A 25,973-nucleotide genomic window follows, 5' to 3' on the forward strand; every position below is an offset into this window, starting at 1 on the left:
TAAAGTTTCACTTTTTAGAGACTTGTAGTGTTTCTAATGTTCACTGTCAAAATTCACAATGTGATTCCTGCTTTTTTGTTTTATTCAGAGACACTTTTTCAGAAACCTTGGGTCTATTCTGGCCTATGCCTTCTTGGGGACTGCCGTTTCCTGCTTCATTATCGGGTAAGTGACTCTTTGTCATATAACCAAATTACCACACTTCCAAAGAGATGAGATCCACATGGGTCCACAGAATCCAATATTTTCCCCAGCTTTACTGAGATATAATTGACACATAACATTGTGAAAGTGTAGGGTATACAGTGTGTTGATTTGACACATTTATAAATTGCAAAATGATTACCACCATAGCATTAGCTACCACCTTCATCCGGTCACATGGTTACCATTTCTTTTTTTGTGGTAAGAACATGTTAGCAACATTCAAGTATGTGGTAAAGTATCATTAGCTATAATCACTATGTTGTACATTAGATCCCCAAACTTATTAATCTTGTTACTGGAAGTTTGTACCCTTTGAGCAACACCTCCCCATTTCCCCCACCCCCCCAGCCCCTGGCAAGGGCCAGATTCCAGTATTTTGATGTTTATGATGATTGTAATTCAGATCTAGAGTTACATTGTCCAGTGTGGTAGCTATGAGCCACATGTGGCTATTTAAATTGAAATTAAGATTCATTAACACTGAAATAAAATAAAACCTAGTCCCCAGATCTTAGTTTCTAATAGCATTCTTCAATGAAAAGAACCAGGACCCCTTGCAGAAATGGCTGATTCTAGGGCTGGGGCAGCAAATATACAAAATGACAATGGAGCATCTTATAATGTCAGAGAGTAAGGAAGTGCTCAGAAAACAAACAAAAAGGATATGGAGCATGTCAAAGGGACACAGAGCCAGCCTGAAAACCCCCCCTCCCTAATGGCTAAAGAACAACAAAAGAAATAACATTGTTTTGGATCATCACCCAAAGCATAAAACAAATATATTTGAGTCTATACTGATATAAATAAATGATTGGATGAATAAATAAATGGGGGAGAAGTGACAAATCTGTGCAGAAGAATTCCAAATAATTTATGCAGATACAACCCCCCTCAAGGAGATGAAGCTTGGGCCTTCCCCCCTTTGATTGTGGGCTGTCCATAGTGACTTCCTTCCAAAGAGTACATCATGCAAAGGAAGAAGAAAGAGTAGCTTTACAGAGGAGAAACCAGGCAAACATTGCCTCAGCCAGATGATCAAGGTTAACACCAAAATTGGTAAATCATGTTGATACGCTGTACCTTTGATATCTGTGATGAGAATGGCGCTTACTGCTGTGTCTTCCTCCCAAAATCACATTACCTCAGTCTAATCATGAGAAAAAAAAATCAGACAAGTCCCACATTCTGCAAAATACCTGACCAGTACTCCTCCCCAACTGCCAAGGTCATCAAAAACAAGCAAAGTCTGAGAAACTGTCACAGCCAAGAGGAGACAAAAGAGATATGATGACTAAATGTAATGTGGTATCCTGGATGGAATCCTGGAACAGAAAAGGGATATTAGGTAAAAGCTAAGGAAATCTGACTGAAATGTGAACTTTAGTTAATTAAAAAAAATTAGCTGGAAAGCTGGAGATAAAAGCAGGAGGCTTTTATGCCACTAAAACAGGAGGGGCTTGGACTTCGTCCTTTAAGAGAGACAAGCCACTGAAGAGTGACAGGTTAGATAACTGGTATCGGTGACTATAGGGAAAACGCTACCACGGAGAAGTCTATTGCTCAGATCTAAGCTTATGATAGAAGGAAATGGAGAGGAAGGTCTAAGTTTCAAGAAATATTTAAAAAGTAGGTGAAAGAAGCCTTTGATAAGCAACAAAGAGCAAATCAACTCTGTATCATAGAATTCCTGTGATTTGAAATATAACTGTTTAGGTGTCTGGAACAGTGTCAATGTCTGGCACACAGTAGGCAAACACTAAGTTATAGCTATTTATTCTCAAAAGGATTCAATTCTGCAAATAGTTCTTGAACTTCTAGCTTCGTCAATCTACTGTTCTAGACACCTAAGGTACAAAGATGAGCAACGATACGGTCTTGACCTTTAAGAATCTTATTATTGGGGGTTGGCTGTAGGGTACAATGAGTCTATTCTGTGGCTATTTATTTTTGGCATTTTATTCTTTTCAGTGTCGTTGTAAATGGGATTTTCTTAATTTCTCTTTATTCTGTGGTTGTTTTTATTCCCCTAATCCCTACAGCAGTTACCAACACACACACACACACACACACACACCCTTAATAACATGTACTAGGCCTTTTAACACTCTTCACTCCTCCCAATTTGTCAGCTGTCCTGTAGGAAATGTGCTCTGGCCAAGTTGAAATATTAACTTGGTGGTCCTTCTTGGGCCGTATCACATTCTGCACAGTATAAGGAGGGCTGCTGCTGGCCTGCCTAACCCATGCAAAGAGTGAGAAGCCAGGTATGTCCATGAGTATGCTGATATTTTAATGGGATGTTCAAAGAGTTTTGCCTCTCTTCCCTTCTTTGAAATAATTATTGGCAGAGAAGTTGACCAGTTGGATCTTTGTGGCCAACCCATTTTTTTTCTCTCCAGCTCCATCCAGTCCACTCATTTCCATGACTTTAAATGCATTGTCTTAGAATCCTGGGAGTTTTGTAGCAATTCATTTCTCATTTTGCAGGGTTCTTTCTCTTCCTTTCTTCCCTACTACCCAGTTGCTTAAAATGCCCTAACTGTTGCTAATTAAGGATCATACTTTATAGTTGTACATAAGCACAGTTTTTTAAAATGGAGTGTTCAGATATTTCAGCAAGATGACATTAACTGCAGACCATTACTTGGTGCCAAAGTCTTATTTGCACATGTTCCTGGTAAGTGTCCAAGCACGGCAGCTGCCCGATGTTTTCACAAACCTCTCTGGAAGTACAGTATTCTAGTACTCCTCTGCTTGCTCATTTGCCAGGTTACTCGATTAGATGGGTTTCTTTTCTTTTTTTTTCCTTCTGACATAGTTTACCTTCCCTTCTTACAGAAATCTCATGTATGGTGTGGTGAAGCTCATGAAGATTGTGGGGCAGCTCTCGGATAAATTTTACTACACGGATTGTCTCTTTTTTGGAGCAGTTATCTCTGCTACTGACCCAGGTATTTGCATATTTGGCCTTATCATTATGATGTTTTATTATTTAAATCTTAAAAAGTTCAGAGCAATCATTAACTTTCATTACAGTAGGGAGACTTTAGTATTAACATGGAACAGTGGAGGAAGAGACCAGTAAGTGGTTTAACAGACTTAGATGGCTTTTCTAAGGGCCTGCATTTCCCTTTTCTTCTTCTTATTATTATTGTAAAAAAAAAAAACATAAAATTTACCATCTTAATCATCTTCAGGTGTATAGTTCAGCAGTGTTGAGTATATTCACATTGTTGTGCAACCAATCTCCAGAATTTTTTCATCTTGCAAAACTGAAACTCTATACCCATTAAGCAACATCACCCCATCCTCCCCCCACCCCACCCCCCAGTCCTGGGCAACCACCGTTCTACTTTCTGTCTCTATGAGTTTGACTACTGTAGATACCTCATATAAGTGGAATCATCAGAAGTTGTCTTTTTGTGTCTGGCTTATTTCATTAGCATAATGTCCTCAAGATTCATCTATGTTATAACATGTGTCAGAATTTCCTTCCTTTTAAACCTGAATAATATTCCATTGTATGAATATACCGCATCTTGTTTATCCATCCATCTGCCAACAAGCCCTTGGGTTGCTTCCACCTGTATTTCCCTTTTGTCTTTCATTTTAGAATGTCTAATTTAGTCATAATTTTTACACTTAGACTGTCTTTTTTCTCAGTGTTGTGCTTTTTCATTCTTTTAGGAAACCTATCATTTGGTTTAAATAATACCTTTGCTTAGTAGAAATGCACACCAGTACCTGTAGTGAATGTAATTTAATTTGTAAAGTCCTTTTGTGCAATGTTCCTGCACACTGTGATGTGGTTCCTATTCATAAATCTCTTACCTTGTATTTTTCAAGTGTTAGTTGAACCAGTTCTTAAAAGTGGAATTATTATATACCCTTCCTCCCCTGCAGCTCAAAACAAACAAACAAGCTCTCCTCTCCAAGTTGGAACCCATAATTGAATCGGTTCACATAAAGTAGTTACGGCTATTCTTTCCTCTAGTGTTAACTACTGAGAGTGCCATTGCAGGGAAAGAATTTATGGAGAAAGAGCTGATCTTGTTCTTACAGTACAGGTGGAAAGGTCTTTTCATTGTCTATGATGTCCTCTAACATTCTGGGCAGTAATGATCTCTAAGATATACAGATTCCCACCATGCCCCACCTCCACTTCACCGTGCCTCTTGGGGGGTCCTCTAGATCAGCGCTACCCAGTAGACCTTTCTGTGATGATAGAAATGTTCTATAGTCTTCCCAATCCTTTATGGTAACCAGTAGCTACTTGTGGCTATTGAGCACTTGAAATGTGGGATAGTGCAAGAAGAACTGATTTTTGAACTTTATGCTCAGTAATTTAAGTTTAAAATGGCTACATGTGGCTAGTGGCTACCGCATTGGATAGCACAGCTCTAGACAGTTGTGTAGCTCTGAAAAACCTTGATGATCCAAAAACCGTTGATCTCTCTCACCACCCCCCTATTTTTTTTTTTTATGTTTTGAAAAAATTTTTTTCCTTTTTTTTTTTTTTGGCCGCACCACGAGGCCTGTGGGATCTTAGTTCCCTGACCAGGGGTCGAACCCATGCCCCCTGCAGTGGAAGTGTGAAGTCCTAACCACTGGGCCACCAGGGAGGTCCCTCTCACCCCCCTGTTTTCTTACAAACACTCTAAGTAAATTGATACTGAAGACTTGGCTGGTTGAAGCACCCTTGTTTGTGAGAAGAATGTGGGATGTGGAGTTGCAGGTGGTGGTTTGAGTTCTAGCCCTGCCAGTCAGTAAGCGGGTGGCCTGGGCACACTTTATCTCCTGAGCATCAGTTTCCTCATTTATGAAGTAGGAATAATGGTACCTGTTTCCTATTGTGAAGGGCTACTGTGAAGATTAAATGAGATAATGCATGTAAAGTGTTGAGCATAGCATCGGCTGATTATGTTGGTCTCTATCAACATCTTCTGACTCAGGCAGAGATTTCTCTGTTTTACCTCTGTGTGTGTGTGTGTGTGTGTGTGTGTGTGTGTGTGTGTGTGTGTGTGTGTAATAGGTTAGCACTTAATCTAAGCACTGTGAAAAGTAGCTTTATTATTCTAACACTACAATGTCTGTGACATCTCCAAATGTGTGTCTGTTGAGAAATGATTCTATATAAGTTTAAGAAAGGTGTTTAGTGTCTCTGAAAATATATTACTAACTATACTCATCTATAACTTTACTACTAAAATCTTATTAGTACCACCAATAAGCAAAGGGAGGTTAGTGTAACATAAAGATTACTGATACTGTTTTGTGAGCCATAGTGTCGCTTCATTTAATTGGATAGAAAGGCTTATTTTTCCAGATTATCTTTGTAATTGTTTACTTCACTTTAATGTGTCCATGCTGTGGTAGAAAATAATGGAAGGCATTACCATGACACACCATTCTTATTTGTCCTGTGAAGATTGGCACAGTAAAGGTTTTATAGAAATGAAAGTTCTAGAAAATTGAAACTTTAAACTTGTTAAACATCAGGACATTAACTTTAACTGCTTTTTAATGGAAATCTTTCTGAAATGTAAAATGTTTTTGTAAATTAAAAGTGTTTTACCAGCTTCCTAAAAATCTGTTGTTTGAGAACTTGGGCCATAAAAGAAAGAAAAACTTTAAGTGCAGAGTTAGAGGGGAACCATAAGACCAAATTGACCTCTTGTGCCTGGTGCATCAAACAGAAATTCTGGTATTGGGATATGTAGTGGTATTGATGGATATGAAAGAGTAAGAGTCCTTGTCCCTGATTTCACTGTACTTGGCTCTTGTGTTTGGTCTTTCCATTGATGAGGGCAGCCTGTGCGTGGTATGCTATAGGCTGCTCTGTGACCAGGAGCCCTCTCCATTCCGTGGTTATGTGTCATGGGTGCCACGTGCCATCTTTGTGGACTGTTACTTAAATGGATCCACAATTCAGGAAAGAAAATATAAGTTTCCAACCTGTAGTATTGCTACATTCATAAGCAGCTACCAGAGAAAATGAGCGCCATTCCTTCTTGTGAGCCATTATGCAGTGATTCCTCTCACTGGAATCCTGTCACTTCTATACCCCTTGAGTCAGTCAGACCCACTCACAGGTTTCAAAAGCTGTGATCTGTGCTGTCAGAGAGTAATTCTCTAGTTGCACCACCCAGGCTGGTCAGTCTTTTGCTTAGTCTTTGAGACTGAGTTCAAATCTGCCACCTGACTGGTTATTCTTCCTTTACTGCTTCAGTCAGTAGCTCCCACAGCTCTTGAGTCGGGTCTATTTTCTACATAACATTACTTGCCGCTTTGTGCTGAGCGTTCGCAAGTGCTAAGTACTCTTTAGTACACAGATGGAGTGTTCAGGGAAAGTTAGTTGAAGGAACAAAGTCAGGTTCTTGATTTTTCCTTCTTTCTCTTTCCACCGTTCTTTCATTTTTCCCACTGCTTTTTAGATACCTGTACCAGCAGTCTTCAGTCAGTGAATTGTAATTTCTCAGTCCATGTCCGGTTGGAAACAGCTGCTGTGACCTTGTTCTCTCTGATTGCAAGGGTCCAGCTGTGGGGGGAGCCACTCACCCAGTCTGTCATCCCCTTCCTACCCCCACCCCCGCATCATCTTCTGGTTGTCCACACCCGTAGTCCTCATCTTGGTTGGGCACAGGCTTGCCCAGGAGGGACATGGCCGACTTCCTGCCCTGCTTTCTAAGGTGATGGGCAGGGAGAATGAGAAATTGAAATTCAGAACAGCCAAATTCAGACCAGTACAAAGTGTTCATTATTAATTATGCAGAGCTAGTGTTTATTGTCATAAATAAATGAGTTAACTACACATTATTATTTTTTTTTTTACTACTGGTACAGTAGTATTTTAGGAAAATAGTGTTTAAAAGTCAAAGGGGCTTTTGAAAATCATGTACTCAAGGCTTCGCTTTACTCTGTCTTTGGACTTTGCTGTGCACTATTGGATGGCTTCCGTTTGCCCCTCCACATTTCCACACTACCCTTCCCCACTCTCTTCTTGGCACTGGGAGGCTGACTGGTATGGAAGATTGCAAAGGTTCCTTTGCCTTCTACTTTCCCATTGGATTTGTCCGCGGGGAGAGCACCAGTGGGAGACTGGGAGGAGGCTCGACATGCAGGGTCCCTGTGGGCTGGCTGTGTCCCTTGAACAAAGGTCACGGCTCCTGTTGGGTGACCCTCTCCACACAGCTCCTGGTTCTGGCAACCACTCCTTCCCTGGACTCTTTGAGCCTAGGGATGGTATAAAAGCTCCCTGTTTTCAGCCACAGGTACTGCCCTCCCCCTCTCCCGTGCTCTCTACACACTTCTATAAATAATGCCTTTATAAACACTTCTCAAATTACTCATCTGTTTCCTGCCAGAACGCTCGCTGATAAAGTCCTGGGACCCAGGTGTCCTGGGCTGCCAGCCCTGTGCTCTGTTCGTTGAGATTAGCCTCCACCAGTCTTGAGTCCCTGACTGACTGACTGACTGATGTGAACAGAGGCCTCTGGTGCCAACCCCCAGTGGACGTACTGTATGAGTAATAGATAAAATTTCTCTCGGGTTTGACCACTGGGATTTTGGGAAGTTTGTTACGGCAGCAGAAAGTAGCCCACCACACAGGGCCTGTTTTCTCATCTCTAAATTGGGAGATATGATACTACTACCTTCCTAGGGTTTTTATGAGGACTAAATGAGATTGTAAAATGTTTAGCATAGTGCCTGCTTCCCGGTAAGACCTTAACCATTGTTATTATTATCATTGTTAATTTTTCTTCAACATTGGGTTCAAAACAAGACAATTCTTGTGTCATATAACGATAAACTAAGAGTAGAGGTTTTGTATTAGGTTTCTTCAAAGAAACAGAATAAATAGGAGACATATGTGTGTGTGAGGGGGAGAGGGAAAGAGACATATTGATTGATTGACTGCTTGATTGTAACGAATTGGCTTATGTGATTATGGAGGCTAAGAAGTCTCAAGATCTGCAGTGCAAAGGCTTGAGAACCAGGAGATCCAATGCTGTAGTTCCAGTCTGGGTCCAAAGACAGGCAGAGAAAGTGAATTCTCCCTTACTCTGCCTTTTTTGTTCTAGTGAAACCTTCAACAGACCACATGAGTCCCACCCTCATTGAGGGGGGCCATCTGCTTTACTCAGTCTACTGACTCAAATGTTAATCTCATCCAGAACCTCACAGACACATCCAGAATAATGTTTAGTCGAATATCTGGGCACCCCATGGTCCAGTCAAGTTGACAAGTAAAATTAACCATCACAGGTTTTATGTAAGGAGCCACACATATCGTTAATGTAATAGATAATCCAGAAAACAAGAACTTTTTTTAGCCTAATCCCTGAAGATTTTTCCTGTTGTGTAACTTGACAAACTGTTTTCAAGGGTGGAAGAAAGAGATTGACCTTGTTTGTGTCTTGTTTTATGCAGATGACATGTCTGTCCTTTAGGAAGTATGCCTGCTGGTGATGCCCCCTGTTGATGTCTGGTTAGCATCTGAAAGCTTAGAGTAGTGGTTTTAGTGCCTAGATTTACGATTATCTGGAGCAGCCTCATGATATAGCTGACATTTTTCAACTCCAAATTATTTTTTGTGTACTCTCAATAAATGAGTTGAACTTTTCGAAGAGAAAGGCGTGATGGGAAGTGGTTTCAGAATCTCCCTTAACCCCTAACAAAAATAGAGAAAGCGAGACAAGCAAAAAAGAAAACACAGACTCTACTAGCTGACAGAGTATCTCCATGAATCCCCAGTTATCAACTAGGGGGGTCAAACTACCTGTAGCAGTGAGACTTAGGGATAAGAACAGCAACTGTGCTGGAGGAAGCAAAGGAAAGAGGGGCTGCTGGTCATTTTGATTGTCAGGGAACCTAGAAATTTCCCACAAGTATTCACAGTCAAAAGGAGGGATCCCCACTGGGAGCAAAGAATTTTATGGTTGTATTGGATAACATCAGTGAATATTGGGAGGAGGCTTTTCAGGCTCTAATTTGTGGGGGAGGGCAAGGAGACTGGAGGAGGCGTGAGGCTGCTGGAGTGACCTGGGCCCTCAGACCTCTCAGGAAGTTCCTTGTAGAAGATCTCTCTGCAAGGACAGAGCCACTGCCTAAAAATGACCTGCTCGGAGCACAGACCTTGATTGATTGGGCATTAAAGGAGAAAGAAAGCTCAGATAGTAATGGTGGAGAAGGCCAGAGGAAGTCGATCTGAGTATTGGCTACACCTCTGGGTGGCTACACCTCTGGACCATATTTTTAATACTTCAATGTAAAACCAGAAGAGGGAGCCCTAGAGCCATGAAACTGGAAAAGCTGTTCTGGGCCTTCTACCCCCTACCCACCTCACTTAATATGGGCAGCAGAAATGGATTGAGGTTGAACTTCATGTAAATATAAGAAAAAATGGGGATAACCCCTATGAATAATAAAGTTACAGATAATGAAGTCATACCAGAAGAAGAGGGTCCCAAAGCAGATGAAACTTTATTAACATTCCAACAGAAGCTAAAGTAAGTTAAGAAAATGATAGAAGTTATAAAAGAACTGTATACATCAGGATTGGAAAATTCAGAAATGAGAGGACTACACAATAGGGCGTTATGAAAAGAGAGCTGACAGAAAGGAATGGAGGGGGAACCCATGGAGAAAAAGAGATGTAAAGTATTAAAACAATAAATTTGAAAATGGGTAAACCCCGAATGATAGTGTCAAGGAATATACATCAGTGGTCAAACTATAAGGAAATGCAAGGAAATGATTCTATAAATCATGTTACTGGTTACTTTTGAGTGAAGGAAGGGGCTTGAGAGTGGGATGGAACATATTGTGGGGGGCTTCTGTGGGGGTTGGCAAAGTTCCATTTCTTGAACTGGATGATGGTTACAAGAGTGGTTGGCTTATAATAGTGCTAAATATTTGTTTCGTTTTGTTTTCTAATAGTATCAGTTAGTAATGCACTTGGCTGCAAATAACAGAAAAATCTGGCTAATACTAGCTTAAACAGAGAGCTATTTAACTTGGCTAACGGCTCCGAGCTGGTGCCATGGCTGCCACTACAGTCAGGCATCCAGGCACTCAGTCTTTCTAGGTCATTACCCTTGGGTTTCAGACACACCTTAGTTGCCCCATGGAGGCAGGATGACTGCACTGCGTCCAGTCTCCTCCCTCTTCCAGGCAGCAAAAGTGGCACTCACCACAAGGGAAGCTGAAGAAGTGAGTTTAGTTTTTCAGGTCCTTATGGCAGAAACTAACAAAGCAGGAGGTAGTTGGGTGTGAGTGTTGAAAGAGAACCCCGCCTGCATGTGTACATTTAGAGCAGTGGTTCTCAACCGGGGATGATTCTGCGCCACACCCCTCCCCCCACCCCCCTGCCCAGCAGACATTTGGCAATGTCTGGAGACATTTTTAGTTGTCACAACTTGGCAGGGGAGAATGTGCAGTGCTACTGGTATCTTGTGGGTAGAGGTCAGGGATGCTGCTAAACTGTCTTATGAGGCACAGGACAGCCCCCACGACAGAGTTATATGGCCCCGAATATCAGCAGAACCGAAGTTGAGAAACTCCAAAGCCCTTTCGGGTGGGTCCATAAAGTCAAAACTGATTTAATAATAATAGTAGTACATCATTTGTCTTTTTTACTTATGTTCTTTCACAAGTGTACCATTGAGTGGAGTTTTCCAGGGGCTATATAATGTGTGATACTGACTCTCTGTTGATCGAATGCAGAAACAGATATGAGAACCATCTATCTTCCATTACTTCACATGTTAAAGAGATCTGAGAAAATGTAAAACAGTGGCGCTCTTCTCACAATTTTTTTTGTTTGTTTTGGAAAATATAATTATTTTTCATTAAAAATATGTTAACATATAATGGTTTTACTAGTAATTTAAATGAATAAATATTTAATTTTTTGTTTTATTCAATACAGTAAATATTGATACCTATAGCCCACAAAACTAAAGCTCTTTGGGGCCTCAAAATTTTCTAAGGGTGTAAAGAAGTCCTGAGATCAAAAGTATGAGAGCTGCTGGTCTGGAAAATAGCTGATTTTTTAAAAAAAATTTTAATATCATTTTATCTTTTTATATAGCAGATTCTTATTAGTCATCAATTTTATACACATCAGTGTATACATGTCAATCCCAATTGCCCAATTCATCACACCACCATCCCCACCCCCCTGCCGCTTTCCCCCCTTGGTGTCCATACATTTGTTCTTTACATCTGTGTCTCAATTTCTGCGCTGCAAACCGGTTCACCTGTACGATTTTCTAGGTTCCACATATATACGTTAACGTATGATATTTGTTTTTCTCTTTCTGACTTACTTCAATCTGTATGACAGTCTCTAGGTCCATCCACGTCTCAACAAATGACCCAATTTCGTTCCTTTTTGTGGCTGAGTAATATTCCATTGTATATATGTACCACATCTTCCTTATCCATTCGTCTGTCGATGGGCATTTAGGTTGCTTCCATGACCTGGCTATTGTAAATAGTGCTACAATGAATATTGGGGTGCGTGTGTCTTTTTGAATTATGGTTTTCTCTGGGTATATGCCCAGTAGTGGGATTGCTGGATCATATGGTAATTCTATTTTTAGTTTTTTAAGGAACCTCCATACTGTTCTCCATAGTGGCTGTATCAATTTACATTCCCACCAACAGTGCAAGAGGGTTCCCTTTTCTCCACACCATCTCCAGCATTTGTTGTTTGTAGATTTTCTGATGATGCCCATTCTACCTGGTGTGAGGTGATACCTCATTGTAGATTTGATTTGCATTTCTCTAATAATTAGTGATGTTGAGCAGCTTCTCATGTGCTTCTTGGCCATCTGTATGTCTTCTTCGGAGAAATGTCTGTTTTGGTCTTCTCCCCATTTTTGGATTGGATTGTTTGTTGCTTTCATATTGAGCTGCATGAGCTGTTTATATATTTTGAAGATTAATCCTTTGTCCGTTGATTCGTCTGCAAATATTTTCTCCCATTCTGAGGGTTGTCTTTTGGTCTTGTTTATGGTATCCTTTGCTGTGCAAAAGCTTTGAAGTTTCATTAGGTCCCATTCGTTTATTGCGTTTTTATTTCCATTACTCTAGGAGGTGGATCAAAAAAGATCTTGCTGTGATTTATGTCAAAGAGTGTCCTTCCTATGTTTTCCTCTAAGAGTTTTATAGTGTGTGGTCTTACATTTAGGTCTCTAATCCATTTTGAGTTTATTTTTGTGTATGGTGTTAGGGAATGTTCTGATTTCATTCTTTTACATGTACCTGTCCAGTTTTCCCAGCACCACTTATTGAAGAGACTGTCTTTTCTCCATTGTGTATCCTTGCCTCCTTTGTCATAGATTAGTTGACCATAGGTGCATGGGTTTATCTCTGGGCCTTCTATCTTGTTCCATTGATCTACGTTTCTGTTTTTGTGCCAGTACCATACTGTCTTGATTACTGTAGCTTTGTAGTATAGTCTGAAGTCAGGGAGCCTGTTTCCTCCAGCTCCGTTTTTTTCCCTCTAGACTGCTTTGGCTATTCGGCGTCTTTTGTGTCTCCATACAAATTTTAAGATTTTTTGTTCTAGTTCCATAAAAAGTGCCATTGGTAATTTGATAGGGATTGCACTGAATCTGTAGATTGCTTTGGGTAGTATAGTCATTTTAACAATATTGATTCTTCCAATCCAAGAACATGGTATACCTCTCCATCTGTTGGTATCATCTTTAATTTTTTTCATCAGTTTCTTATAGTTTTCTGCATACAGGTCTTTTGTCTCCCTAGGTAGGTTTATTCCTAGGTATTTTATTCTTATTGTTGCAGTGGTAAAGGGGAGTGTTTCCTTAATTTCTCTTTCAGATTTTTCATCATTAGTGTATAGGAATGCAAGAGATTTCTGTGCATTAATTTTGTATCCTGCAACTTTACCAAATTCATTGATTAGCTCTAGTAGTTTTCTGGTGGCATCTTTAGGATTCCCTATGTACAGTATCATGTCATCCGCAAACAGTGACAGTTTTACTTCTTCTTTTCCAGTTTGTATTCCTTTTATTTCTTTTTCTTCTCTGATTGCCGTGGCTAGGACTTCCAAAACTATGTTGAATAATAGTGGCGAGAGTGGACATCCTTGTCTTGCTCCTGATCTTAGAGGAAATGCTTTCAGTTTTTCACCATTGAGAATGATGTTTGCTGTGGGTTTTTCGTATATGGCCTTTATTATGTTGAGGTAGGTTCCCTCTATGCCCACTTTCTAGAGAGTTTTTATCATAAATGAGTGTTGAATTTTGTCAAAAGCTTTTTCTGCATCTATTGAGATGATCATATGGTTTTTATTCTTCAGTTTGTTAATATGTTGTATCACATTCATTGATTTGCATATATTGAAGAAACCTTGCATCCCTGGGATAAATCCCACTTGATCATGGTGTATGATCCTTTTAATGTGTTGTTGGATTCTGTTTGCTAGTATTTTGCTGAGGCTTTTTGCATCTGTATTCATCAGTGATATTGGTCTGTAATTTTCTTTTTTTGTAGCATCTTTGTCTGGTTTTGGTATCAGGGTGATGGTGGCCTCATAGAATGAGTTTGAGAGTGTTCCTTCCTCCTCAATTTTTTGGAAGAGTTTGAGAAGAATGGGTGTTAGTTCTTCTCTAAATGTTTGATAGAATTCACCTGTGAAGCCATCCGGTCCCGGACTTTTGTTTGTTGGAAGATTTTTAATCACAGTTTCATGTTCATTACTTGTGATTGTTCTGTTCATATTTTCTGTTTCTTCCTGGTTTAGTCTTGGAAGGCTATACCTTTCTAAGAAATTGTCCATTTCTTCCAGGTTGTCCATTTTATTGGCATAGAGTTGCTTGTAGTAGTCTCTTAGGATGCTATGTATTTCTGTGGTGTCTCTTGTAACTTCTCCTTTTTCATGTCTAATTTTATTGATTTGAGTCCTCTCCCTCTTTTTCTTGATGAGTCTGGCTAATGTTTTATCAATTTTGTTTATCTTGTCAAAGAACCAGCTTTTAGTTTTATTGATCTTTTCTATTGTTTTCTTTGTCTCTATTTCATTTATTTCTGCTCTGATCTTTATGATTTCTTTCCTTCTGCTAACTTTGGGTTTTGTTTTTCCTTCTTTCTCTAGTTCCTTTAGGTGTAAGATTAGATTGTTTATTTGAGATTTTTCTTGTTGCTTTAGGTAGGCTTTTATAGCTATAAGCTTCCCTCTTAGAACTGCTTTTGCTGCATCCCATAGGTTTTGGATTGTCGTGTTTTCATTGTCGTTTGTCTCTAGGTATTTTTTGATTTCCTCTTTGATTTCTTCAGCGATCTCTTGGTTATTTAGTAACGTATTGTTTAGCCTCCATGTGTTTGTGTTTTTTACGTTTTTTCCCCTGTAATTCATTTCTAATCTCATAGCGTTGTGGTCAGAAAAGATGGTTGATACGATTTCAATTTTCTTAAATTTACTGTGGCTTGATTTGTGACCCAAGATATGATTTATCCTGGAGAATGTTCCGTGCGCACTTGAGAAGAAAGTGTAATCTGCTGTTTTTGGATGGAATGTCGTATAAATATCAATTAAATCTATCTAGTCTATTGTTTCATTTAAAGCTTCTGTTTCCTTATTTGTTTTCTTTTTGGATGATCTGTCCATAGGTATAAGTGAGGTGTTAAAGTCACCCACTATTATTGTGTTACTGTCGATTTCCTCTTTTATAGCTGTTAGCAGTTACCTTATGTATTGAGGTGTTCCTATGTTGGGTGCATATATATTTATAATTGTATATCTTCTTCTTGGATTGATCCCTTGATGATTATGTGGTGTCCATCCTTGTCTCTTGTAACATTCTTTATTTTAAAGTCTATTTTATCTGATATGAATATTGCTACTCCAGCTTTCTTTTGATTTCCATTTGCATGGAATATCTTTTTCCATCCCCTCACTTTCAGTCTGTATGTGTCCCTAGGTCTGAAGTGGGTCCCTTGTAGACAGCATATATAGGGGTCTTGTTTTTGTATCCATTCAGCAAGGCTGTGTCTTTTGCTTGGAGCATTTAATCCATTCACGTTTAAGGTAATTATCGATATGTATGTTCCTATTACCATTTTCTTAATTGTTTTGGGTTTGTTTTTGTAGGTCCTTTTCTTCTCTTGTGTTTCCCACTTAGCATTTCCCCTTTAGCATTTGCTGTAGAGCTGGTTTGGTGATGCTGAATTCTCTTAGCTTTTGCTTGTCTGTAAAGCTTTTGATTTCTCCATGGAAGCTGAATGAGATCCTTGCTGGGTAGAGTAATCTTGGTTGTAGGTTCTTCCCTTTCTTCACTTTAAGTATATCATGCTACTCCCTTCTGGCTTGTAGAGGTTCTGCTGAGAAATCAGCTGTTAACCTTATGGGAGTTCCCTTGTATGTTATTTGTCGTTTTTCCTTTGCTGCTTTCAATAATTTTTCTTTGTCTTTAATTTTTGCCAATTTGGTTACTATGTGTCTCCGTGTGTTTCTCCTTGGGTTTATCCTGTGTGGGACTCTCTGTGCTTCCTGGACTTGGGTGGCTACTTCCTTTCCCATGTTAGGGAAGATTTCGACTATAATCTCTTCTAATATTTTCTTGGGTCCTTTCTCTTTCTCTTCTACTTCTGGGACCCCTATAATGCGAATGTTGTTGCGTTTAATGTTGTCCCAGAGGTCTCTTAGGCTGTCTTCATTTCTTTTCATTCTTTTATCTTTATTCTGTTCTGCAGCAGTGAATTCCACCATTCTGTCTTGCGGTCACTTATCCGTTCTTCTGCCTCAGTTATTCCGCTATTGATTCCTTCTAGTGTAGTTTTCATTTCAGTTATTGTGTTGTTCATCTCTGTTTGTTATTTCATTCTTCTAGGTCTTTGTTAAACATTTCCTGCATCTTCTTGATCTTTGCCTCCATTCTTTTTCCAACGTCCTGGATCATCTTCACTATCATTACTCTGAATTCTTTTTCTGGAAGATTGCCTATCTCCACTTCATTTAGTTGTTTTTCTGGGGTTTTATCTTCTTCCTTCATCTGGTACATAGCCCTCTGCCTTTTCATCTTGTCTCTCTTTCTGTGAATGTGGTTTTTGTTCCCCAGGCTGCAGGACTGTAGTTCTTCTTGCTTCTGCTGTCTGCCCTCTGGTGGATGAGGCTATCTAAGATGCTTGTGCAAGTTTCCTGACGGGAGGGACTGGTGGTGGGTAGAGCTGGGTGTTGCTCTGGTGGGCAGAGCTCAGTAATCTTTAATCTGCTCGTCTGCTGATGGGTGGGGCTGGGTTCCCTCCCTGTTAGTTGTTTGTCCTGAGGCAACCCAACACTGGAGCCTACCTGGGCTCTTTGGTGGGGCTAATGGCAGACTCTGGGAGGGTTCACGCCAAGGAGTACTTCCCAGAACTTCTGCTGCCAGTGTCCTTGTCCTCATGGTGAGCCACAGCCACCCCCCGCCTCTGCAGGAGACCCTCCAACACGAGGAGGTAGGTCTGGTTCAGTCTCCTATGGGGTCACTGCTCCTTCCCCTGGGTCCCGATGTGCACACTACTTTGTGTGCACCCTCCAAGAGTGGAGTCTCTGTCTCCCCCAGTCCTGTCAAAGTCCTGCAATCAAATCCCACTAGCCTTCAAAGTCTTATTCTCTAGGAATTCCTCCTCCCGTTGCTGGACCCCCAGGATGGGAAGCCTGACGTGGGGCTCAGAACCTTCACTCCAGTGGGTGCACATCTGTGGTATAAGTGTTCTCCAGTCTGTGAGTCAGCCACCCAGCAGTTATGGGATTTGATTTTACTGTGATTGCGCCCCTCCTACCATCTCATTGTGGCTTCTCCTTTGTCTTTGGATGTGGGGTATCTTTTTTGGTAAGTTCTGGTGTCTTCCTGTGGATGATTGTCCAACAGCTAGTTGTGGTTCTGGTGTTCTCACAAGAGGGAGTGAGAGCACGTCCTTCTACTCTGCCATCTTGGTTCATAATGGAAAATAGCTGATTTTTAAATGTCTATGAAATGTGAAAACTGTGAGAAGTGTAATTATGTATACTCTGTTATAAATGAAGACTTTCATTATTTCGTAATCCTTTATTAAACCTTCACTGTGCCCCGACCCTATGCTGGAGCACAGTGATCAATAAAATAGGGTTTCTATTTCCATGTTCTTTCTTTTTATTCCTGGTGGTCATTAACAGACATTTAAAGAAAAATTGATTTTGTTAGCTCTAAACTCAAACTTGAATGACCAGAAATAGGCATTTTGCCCCCATTATGTTTTTTTTATTTTTAATTTAAAAATTTTAAATTATTGTAGTTAATATGTAATGTTACATTAGTTTTAGGTGTACAGCAAAGTATTACGTTATTTTTTTCCAGATTATATTCTTTTTTTTAACATCTTTATTGGAGTATAATTGCTTTACAGTGGTGTGTTAGTTTCTGCTTTATAACAAAGTGAATCAGTTATACATATACATATGTTCCCATATCTCTTCCCTCTTGCGTCTACGTCCCTCCCACTCTCCCTATCCCACCCCTCTAGGTGGTCACAAAGCACCGAGCTGATCTCCCTGTGCTATGCAGCTGCTTCCCACTAGCTGTCTATTTTACGTTTGGTAGTGTATATATGTCCATGCCACTCTCTCGCTTTGTCACAGCTTACACTTCCCCCTCCCCATATCCTCAAGTCCATTCTCTTATATTACAAATTTTTGAATAAACTTTTTGTTGTATCTTTTGGATCTTAAAAGGTGTAAGTCTGGGCCGATGACAAATTACCAGGAAATTGAACCTGCACTTTTATCTTCTAGTTTGGGAGCATGGCAGAGCCAGCTAGCACCAAGTTTACATGCTCTTCAGATCCCCAGCGAGCCCAGGTTTATGATCTTTCCATGTGCGGAGTCCTTTTTCCAATGCTTTACCACTAAGATTTTGAGATTAAAATGGTGCTTATGGGACTTCCCTGATGGCGCAGTGGTTAAGCACCCACCTGCCAATGCAGGGGACATGGGTTCGATCCCTGGTCCGGGAGGATCCCCCATGCCGTGGAGCAACTAAGCCTGTGCGCCACAACTACTGAGCCCGCGCGCCGAGAGCCTGTGCTCCACAACAAGAGAAGCCACCGCAATGAGAAGCCTGCACACCGCAACGAAGAGTAGTCCCAGCTCCCCACAACTAGAGAAAGCCCACACGCAGCAGCAAAGACCCAACACAGCCAAAAATAAATTAGTTAATTAATTTAAAAAATAAAATGAAAAATAAAATAAAATAAAATAGGGTTTCTTTGCAGCAACATGGATGGACCTAGAGGCTATCATACTAAGTGAAGTAAGTCAGAAAGAGAAAGACAAATACCATATGATATCACTTAATTTGGAATCTAAAATATGACGTGAACGAACCTATCTATGAAACAGAAAGAGACTCACAGACATAGAGAACAGACTTGTGGTTGCCAAAGGAGAGGAGGGTGGGGGAGGGATGGAATGGGAGATTTGGATTAGCAGATGCAAACTGTTATATATATCAGTAGAATGGATAAACTAGCACAGGGAACTATATTCAGTATCTGTGATAAACCGTAATGGAAAAGAATACGAAAAAGAGTGTGTGTGTGTGTATTCAGATATCACTTTGCTGTAACCTGAAACTAACACAACTTTGTAAATCAACTATACTTCAATAAAATAAAAAATAAAATAGGGTTTCTGCCTTCAAAGAGATTTCACCCCACCAGTAGAGCCAAGTCACATTAATTGTGATTATTTTTTACGTTCTGTAATAGAAGTGTTTTCAAAGTGTGATGAGATTACAGTTGAGAGCACAGTGTTATTAGAATCAAACATCATATCACTCCTCATTAAGATTAGGAAGATTGCCATTTTCATTTCTGCCATAGACAGACGACCCATCTTTGACTCCCTTCCTGTCTCCAAAACCACCCTGTCCCACCAAAGATAAGAATTGCTTCTATGAATTTGTTATCAATGGCTTAAAGTCAGAAACCGAAACTAACTTGTATGCTTTTGTCCCATGTTTTAGTGACTGTCCTGGCGATATTTAATGAATTGCATGCAGATGTGGACCTTTACGCACTTCTGTTTGGAGAAAGTGTCCTAAATGATGCTGTTGCCATTGTACTGTCCTCGTAAGTAACAATATTTCTGCCTGGGAAGAGAGACTCTGGCTTCCTGAATGCTCTGGGCTAAAATCAGAGGCCCATCTTAAAAGTGTTAAATTTTGAATTGGGTGCTCTTCTAAATGAGGTTTATCGACTTAGTTGATAAAGTTACGTTGCTTTGTCCAGTTGGCAGCGGTTGGAATGCCGATACCATCATAACATGGTGACTGCAGATTAAATTAAATGAATATACCATGGGGAGTGCTCTGCAGAGTGTAGATGCCTATGTTTGTCGATATTTGTAAGTACCATGGTGTAAAACCAGCTTAGTGTTTTTTAACTCTCTCTTTAAACTCCAGGTCTATTGTTGCCTACCAGCCAGCGGGGCTGAACACTCACGCCTTTGATGCTGCTGCCTTTTTTAAGTCAGTTGGCATTTTTCTAGGTATATTTAGTGGCTCTTTTACCATGGGAGCTGTGACTGGTGTTGTGACTGCTCTAATATCCTTTTTGTAGTTTCTGCCCCTGCCTAAGTATGACTATGTGGCATTGCACTTGGGAAAAGAAAGTTCTCAGTTCTTCCTTTCCGAAATGAATCTTAAATTAATTGTCCCACTGGGGGCTGGGGGCTCCTGAAATGTCACCCTTTGGTGAAACATGACAGTCGATGGCCTAGCTAAGAGTTTGAGAAAATGTTTGAGAGTGTAGCTCTTGGCTTAGCTCTGTCCTCACCTTTGTGTTTTCTGTCCTCCCTATAAACCTGTCGGAGATAGGAGCTTGGGGGAAGTGTCAGTTTTTTTGGGGGGTGGGGTGGGGCTGAAAGAGTGGAAGAGCCAGGAGGAGGCTGGGAATCAGGGACCACCTCTCAGGAGGCTGGGAGGAAGCAGGCTGTGAAGTACTTTAGCCGCAGCCTGACTGCTGTTGTCCACTGTTCCAGGCCATATGGGACTAACGTGGCCGTAAGTAGCCAGGGACTATCTGGGGGAATTACAGCAAGGTGGCCTTCCTTAAGCCGAGGACTGCACAATATTGCCTTAAAAACCAACCAACCAACAAACCAACCAACATAAAAGCAAAGTGCAGAATGAGCAGGCAAGCCTTCCACAGGTTAAGATTTAATCATTTTAAGTGTACAATTCAGTGGCCTTAGGTGCATCCACAGTGTTGTGTAACCATCCCCGCTATTTCCCGAACCTTCTTCGTCATCCCCAACAGAAAGTGTGTGCCCATTAAACAATATGATCCCTATATCCTCCCCTCTCCCAGCCCTTGGAAACCTCTATTCTACTGGGAAGCTTCATTTTCTTTACTTTCAAAACCAAGCAGCAGCTCTGGGGCCCCAAAGGAAGAGCCGAAGGGAAAGGGTAGCCCTTAGGGAGGGGTCCTGGGCTAAGAGAGCGTGGTTCTCGGTGACCCTGATGCTTGTTGCTGGAGACAGTTCCTTGACAGGAGCTGACGTGACCAAGTTTACCAAGCTGCACTGCTTCCCCCTGCTGGAGACGGCGCTCTTCTTCCTGATGTCGTGGAGCACCTTCCTTTTGGCAGAAGCCTGTGGGTTTACCGGTGGGTTTCCTCTGCCCTTGGCCACCCTTCCCCTCACTGTGGCGGAGGCTGTGGGAGCTTGAGGGGAGCGAAGAATTCTTAAATAGCTGCTGCCCAGAGTTGATAAACCACTCACGGAGTGTCCATATGGAGGACTGCTGAGCAAGGCTGGTGTTCTGCCTTATGAATAATTTAGTTTCCCAGAGCTACATATTTTTTAAAGGATAAGCTTTATTGTTTCAAACTCAGTTACATCCTTGAGTACTCGTTCTAACTATAAGTAGATACTTAGCTGCAAAAGTTACTGAATATATTAACACCTCATTTGTATCCTCCCCTGGATTGCTTCGTTATTTTACAAACAGTAGCAATAACAAGCAAAATATATATCCTTTTAAAGGTAATTTTGCTTTTACTCAGATGAGTGTGAGCACAATTTTTCCTTGTTTTGTTTTTGGTCTGTTTAATCATTGCTTTTCAATACTGTGTTTTTATGGTGCCCGTTTCATAGATTATTAGTGGGAGTGATCATGTGGTTTTAGTTCCTCACATTCCCTCATTAAAAAAAATAAATCATTGGATTTTTCTATTAGAAAACTCAAGTACAGTTACTATATATACATAATCCAGGTAATTCGGAAGTCCTTTTTATCATCTTTTCAAAATATTGCAGCATATCTTTATATGCCCCACTTCCTTTAAAACTTGACAATCATCTGTAAATATATAGGCAAAGTCCCAGGTGTGTTAATTGTCTTACACAATAAAATAGTCACCGTTAACCAGAAATCTAGATTATCAGGGCCAGGATAATTGGACTAGTACTCTGGATCCATTTTGTCTGAAGCCCTAGACCATGCAAAAATATAAAGCATTGGTTTGAAATTAAATGCATTCATTCAGTGAACAGAGAGGAATATGACAAAAGTGTGTGATGGGCGCACACTTCACAGTCTCTTTGAGGGAATGAATGCTAAATGCCATGCCATATAGAGATGGCCAATTCAGTAGGAGTTTAGAAGAGGGGAGAGAATACTCTTAAATCTGGAACAAGAGGTAAATCAGTGGCCTTGTCTTTGAAGGAGGGCAGGGTTGGGAGAAGCAAAGGTTGATACGAGAAGTGTGGGCAGAGGGAGCTTTCAGTAATAGGAAATTTTCAAAAACTTTCAGGAAGTTGGATATGCTGGGCTTGACTACCTTAACTTTTTGTTTCAGGTAGGATTTTTTTCTGCTTCTTTTTTTCCCTCCATTGATTTTTTTTTTAAACTCTCTTGCCAGGCGTTGTAGCTGTCCTTTTCTGTGGAATCACACAAGCTCATTACACCTACAACAATCTGTCGGTGGAATCAAGAAGTCGAACGAAGCAGGTGAGGGAGAGGCCTGTGTCCCCACAAGTGACCTGCGAATACAAGGGAGGGGACCCACAGGGTTTACGGCTTCCTTTTCCCTTTTTGTGCAGCTCTTTGAGGTGTTACACTTCCTGGCAGAGAACTTCATCTTCTCCTACATGGGCCTGGCGCTGTTTACCTTCCAGAAGCACGTTTTCAGCCCCGTTTTCATCATTGGAGCTTTTGTATCCTTTTTTTGGTTCCCCCATTTTCTACACGGAAAGACGACCACTGCTGCGGAAGCTGTAACAACAATAATTTCTAGTTTGGCGGGGAGGTGACTGAGCCAGCACTGGTTCATGGTATTTTTATGATGAGAAAAAGAAGGCTTAAGTGGTAAATATAAAGCTAAGTGTATTTGATTTCAAGGACCGGTGTTGATTCTAGGGTTACCCTTTCTGCATTTTCTGTGTAAGGTGGCCTTTCTGTTACACTGGTGATTGGCAGGTGGTAGTTTGTTTTTTAAAGCACCCTTCCTAGCAGAGCTAAAAATCAGCAACCAGTATCAGTCCCCCAAATTGTTTTTTTCTCATCGCCACGTGAATTCCAATCCAGGAGCTTCCCCGTTTGGAAGACCTGAAGGTTCTGTGTCTCTTGCTCTCAGCTGCACGTGGTTGCAAGCAGCCCTTCCTCTCGCCGCCCAGGGCAGCCCACAGGCAGTGTGCACGCTTTCACCCAAGCTTCCGTATGGTGACCCTTTTCTTTAACGCAAAAAAAAAAAAAAAAAAAAAAAGAAATGGAGAGGAAGGGCAGATGAAATGGAGAAATACTGGGTTCTTTGATTTAGTCCCATCGTGAGAGCAGTTTTTGGAAGAGAGACACAGTTTTGGGGGTTGGCTCCTCTCAAGTGAGGAGAGATACAGATGCCCAGCAGTACGTGGACAGCTGAGGGCTTTGCTCAGTTGGCCTCAGATCCTTATTGTTTTCGTTAAAGTGAACTCTTCTGGGCCTTGGAACTATAGCAGGAGTCCACTATTGCCTTTTCTGAGGTCTCATGGGTATCCTTAGATCTTGGGATGCTGGCCCCCCCAAAAAGGAGTATTTTTCTCTTCTGGGCTTCTCATTTATTGTGCAGGTATAAATGATACTCACCAAGCAGCTAGAGAGCGACAGTGGCCTAATGCCATGCCAGAGTCCTGCCAGTTAGAGTGTTATCTGCTTCAACTGGGGCTCATTTCTTAGATTTACACACTCAACAGACCACGAGCTAAAGATCCAGCGGATCAGTGTTTTTATTCTTAAGAAAGACCTGGCATGTCATTTTGATTTGCATTCTTAGCGCGGCATCCTGTGAGAGAGAGTGAGAGTGCTGCCTTGTTTACAGCGAGGGGGCCTTGTTCAAGGGGGAGCCGGGGCCTCTGTGAATCCTGAAGGCTGCTTCCACTTGTGGACTTATGCGTGGCTCCTGGGATAGAATGTTATAAGCACGACCTCTTTCCTTCTGTGAAAAAGAAAACAAAACAATAGCAAAAAGGGGAAAAAAAGAGAGCGAGAAAAGAAGAAAAGTAGTTAGTATTTTATCCTAGAGAAGGCAGAAGACAGTCCCGCCCTCGCTTCTGTCTGAAACAGCTGCAGCTCCGGCTGGTCGAAACGGAAGCTCCCTGTTCCTCTGGCTCCCACAGTGGTTTCCTCCTATGACCAGGGCAGTGTGCATCTCTCTGCTGGGCTCTGTTCTAAACTCAGCAAGTGACGAATGACCGGTTTCCCTGAATTCTTTGGTTTGCACAGTAAGAGTTTCTCTTCCACACTCCTCCGTTTCCATCTCTTACCTCCCCAAAGATATGTTAGCCACTTAGGCAGATAAATCTCCCCAGGGTGATCCTTGTGAGGAATATGAATATGTCTTCATGGTAGGAATACTGTAAGTTTCCCCACCTCTTATTTGTAGTATCTTCCTGGTCATACAAACCCCTGATGTTTACTTCCAACCAAAGCTTACAAGCTCACCCACCAAGCTTTCTCTTTATAGTTTGACTCGGGGGTTAGTAATTTTTTCTTCTTGTGATTTTTTTTCTTCCAATAGAGTCCAGCACGCTGTTTGCTTCTCTTAACTCCCCACCCCAGCCACGGCACCTTAGCTTATTTCTGGACTCATTTTTAGGTAGGTCGGAGACTTGGTCCATATCAGTTTAATCAAATCAAGAAGTTACAACAGTGTGTTTAACAGGCCAAAAATTGTCTCTGTGAGCCAGGAGGTTGGGAAAATTGGCCAGTGGAATCCCACTTGCTGCTGAGACTTGTTTGGTGGGAAATGAGACAGCCTGCCTTCTCTGTGCAACTCTCCTGATCACAGCAAGGCGTCATGGCATTCCTAAAACTCTCTGCTCAGTCACAGGTTGTGTGAAAGTGCTATCCTGGAAACCTGTTGGGCCCTTAACCTCCACCTGGCGGCCAGGTTGCCATCTTCCTGGGAAGAGCTGCACACATCTACCCGCTCTCCTTCTTCCTCAACTTGGGCAGAAGGCACAAGATTGGCTGGAATTTTCAACACATGATGATGTTTTCAGGTAAAAAAAAAATGTAAATAAAATGAGTTTTATTAACTTTCTATGGAGTAAAAGAAATAAAATATACTCACATTAGCAAGATGAGCCCCAAACTGGAAGATAACAGCTGTGATAGTTCTGCTTGACTTACACTGTCTCCCAAATGCTTCCTCTTCACTACAAAGCTGAGAAGAGTGGAGAAGCCACTGAGGGGACAAAGGACAATAAAGAAATATGTGGAGATAAAGAAAGGAGAGAGCAATTGGCATGAGGTAGATGGTGCAGTGAGAGTGGAAAGCATCCGACTTTATAGACGAGACCCAAGTAAGAGCATCTCTGTAGAGCAGAGGGAGGAGATAGGCAAAAGGCCACCGTGACCCCTAAAGGTGCCTCTGTCCGGGAAGGGGGAGAGGCTGTACAAGAGGCAACGTGAGTAGCAGCCCTTTACTGCCACACAGTAGTTCTTGGAGGCCTCAGAGAGTCATACTGAAATCACACCAGCAGGCACTGCTCAGCAAAGCAGTTGCTTTGTCTAGTCCTTGCTTGCATCTGCACTTAAGTACACAGCCCGCCTTAATGATTTCCTTTCACTCTGACACACATTTGTTGAGCATCCTTGTTATATAAGTCACACTTCAAGGTTGTGGAGGATACAGAAACCCACCTCCTTCCAGGAGCTCACAGTCCACTGGGGGGAGACAGGTGTACAAAGAGCTAAGTTTCTCCCAAGAGAGGCTGGTGAATTGCACAAGAGAGGCTAGTGAATTGCACAAAAGAAAAGCAGGGCCCAGGGCCATCTTCGCCAAGGGGTAGCCTTCGAACTGGACTTGGATGCAGTGGCATTTCAGGAAGTGGCAGGTTGGAAGGGCAGGAAAGCATTGCTGTGTGTGGCTTTTTCAGGGAAGGGTAGCAGTCTGGTTTAAATGTGAGACACATGGGATAATGCAGAACGAGAGTGAGGTTGGAAAGGGAAATTGCATGTAAACTGGTGCAAGCCTTCAGGTTGCATCTGAATCACCTGTTGGGCCGGTTAATAGCAGATTGCTGGGCCCCACCACCAGAGTGTGATTCTGAGGGTATGGGGTGAGCCCCGAGAATTTGCATCTCTAACATCTTCTCAGCTGCTGCTGCTGCTGCAGCTGGTTTGAGGACCAGACTTCAAGAATCATTGCTGGAGTCTAGACCACGGAGAAGCTCCAGTGCTATGCCAAAGAGTTGGGCTTTTATCCAAGAGCAGCTGGGAAACGTTAGAGGTTTCTGA

General features: G+C 41.5%; 1 protein-coding gene across 3 annotated transcripts in view; it reads left to right on the forward strand.

Moving 5' to 3' along the window:
* Positions 1–25,973, forward strand: part of SLC9A7 (solute carrier family 9 member A7) — a 156,078-nt gene that overhangs the window by 79,535 nt on the left and 50,570 nt on the right. For all 3 annotated transcript variants that reach the window (XM_067722816.1, XM_067722815.1, XM_067722817.1), the window contains exons 4-11: positions 89–165; positions 3,046–3,158; positions 19,218–19,323; positions 19,656–19,802; positions 20,759–20,859; positions 22,117–22,205; positions 22,298–22,411; positions 24,622–24,733. In XM_067722816.1, coding sequence (XP_067578917.1) covers positions 89–165; positions 3,046–3,158; positions 19,218–19,323; positions 19,656–19,802; positions 20,759–20,859; positions 22,117–22,205; positions 22,298–22,411; positions 24,622–24,733 — 859 coding nt within the window. The remainder of the gene's footprint in view (positions 1–88; positions 166–3,045; positions 3,159–19,217; positions 19,324–19,655; positions 19,803–20,758; positions 20,860–22,116; positions 22,206–22,297; positions 22,412–24,621; positions 24,734–25,973) is intronic.

This window comes from Pseudorca crassidens, chromosome X (assembly GCF_039906515.1).
Source record: "Pseudorca crassidens isolate mPseCra1 chromosome X, mPseCra1.hap1, whole genome shotgun sequence".
In the NCBI taxonomy this organism is placed as follows: domain Eukaryota; kingdom Metazoa; phylum Chordata; class Mammalia; order Artiodactyla; family Delphinidae; genus Pseudorca; species Pseudorca crassidens.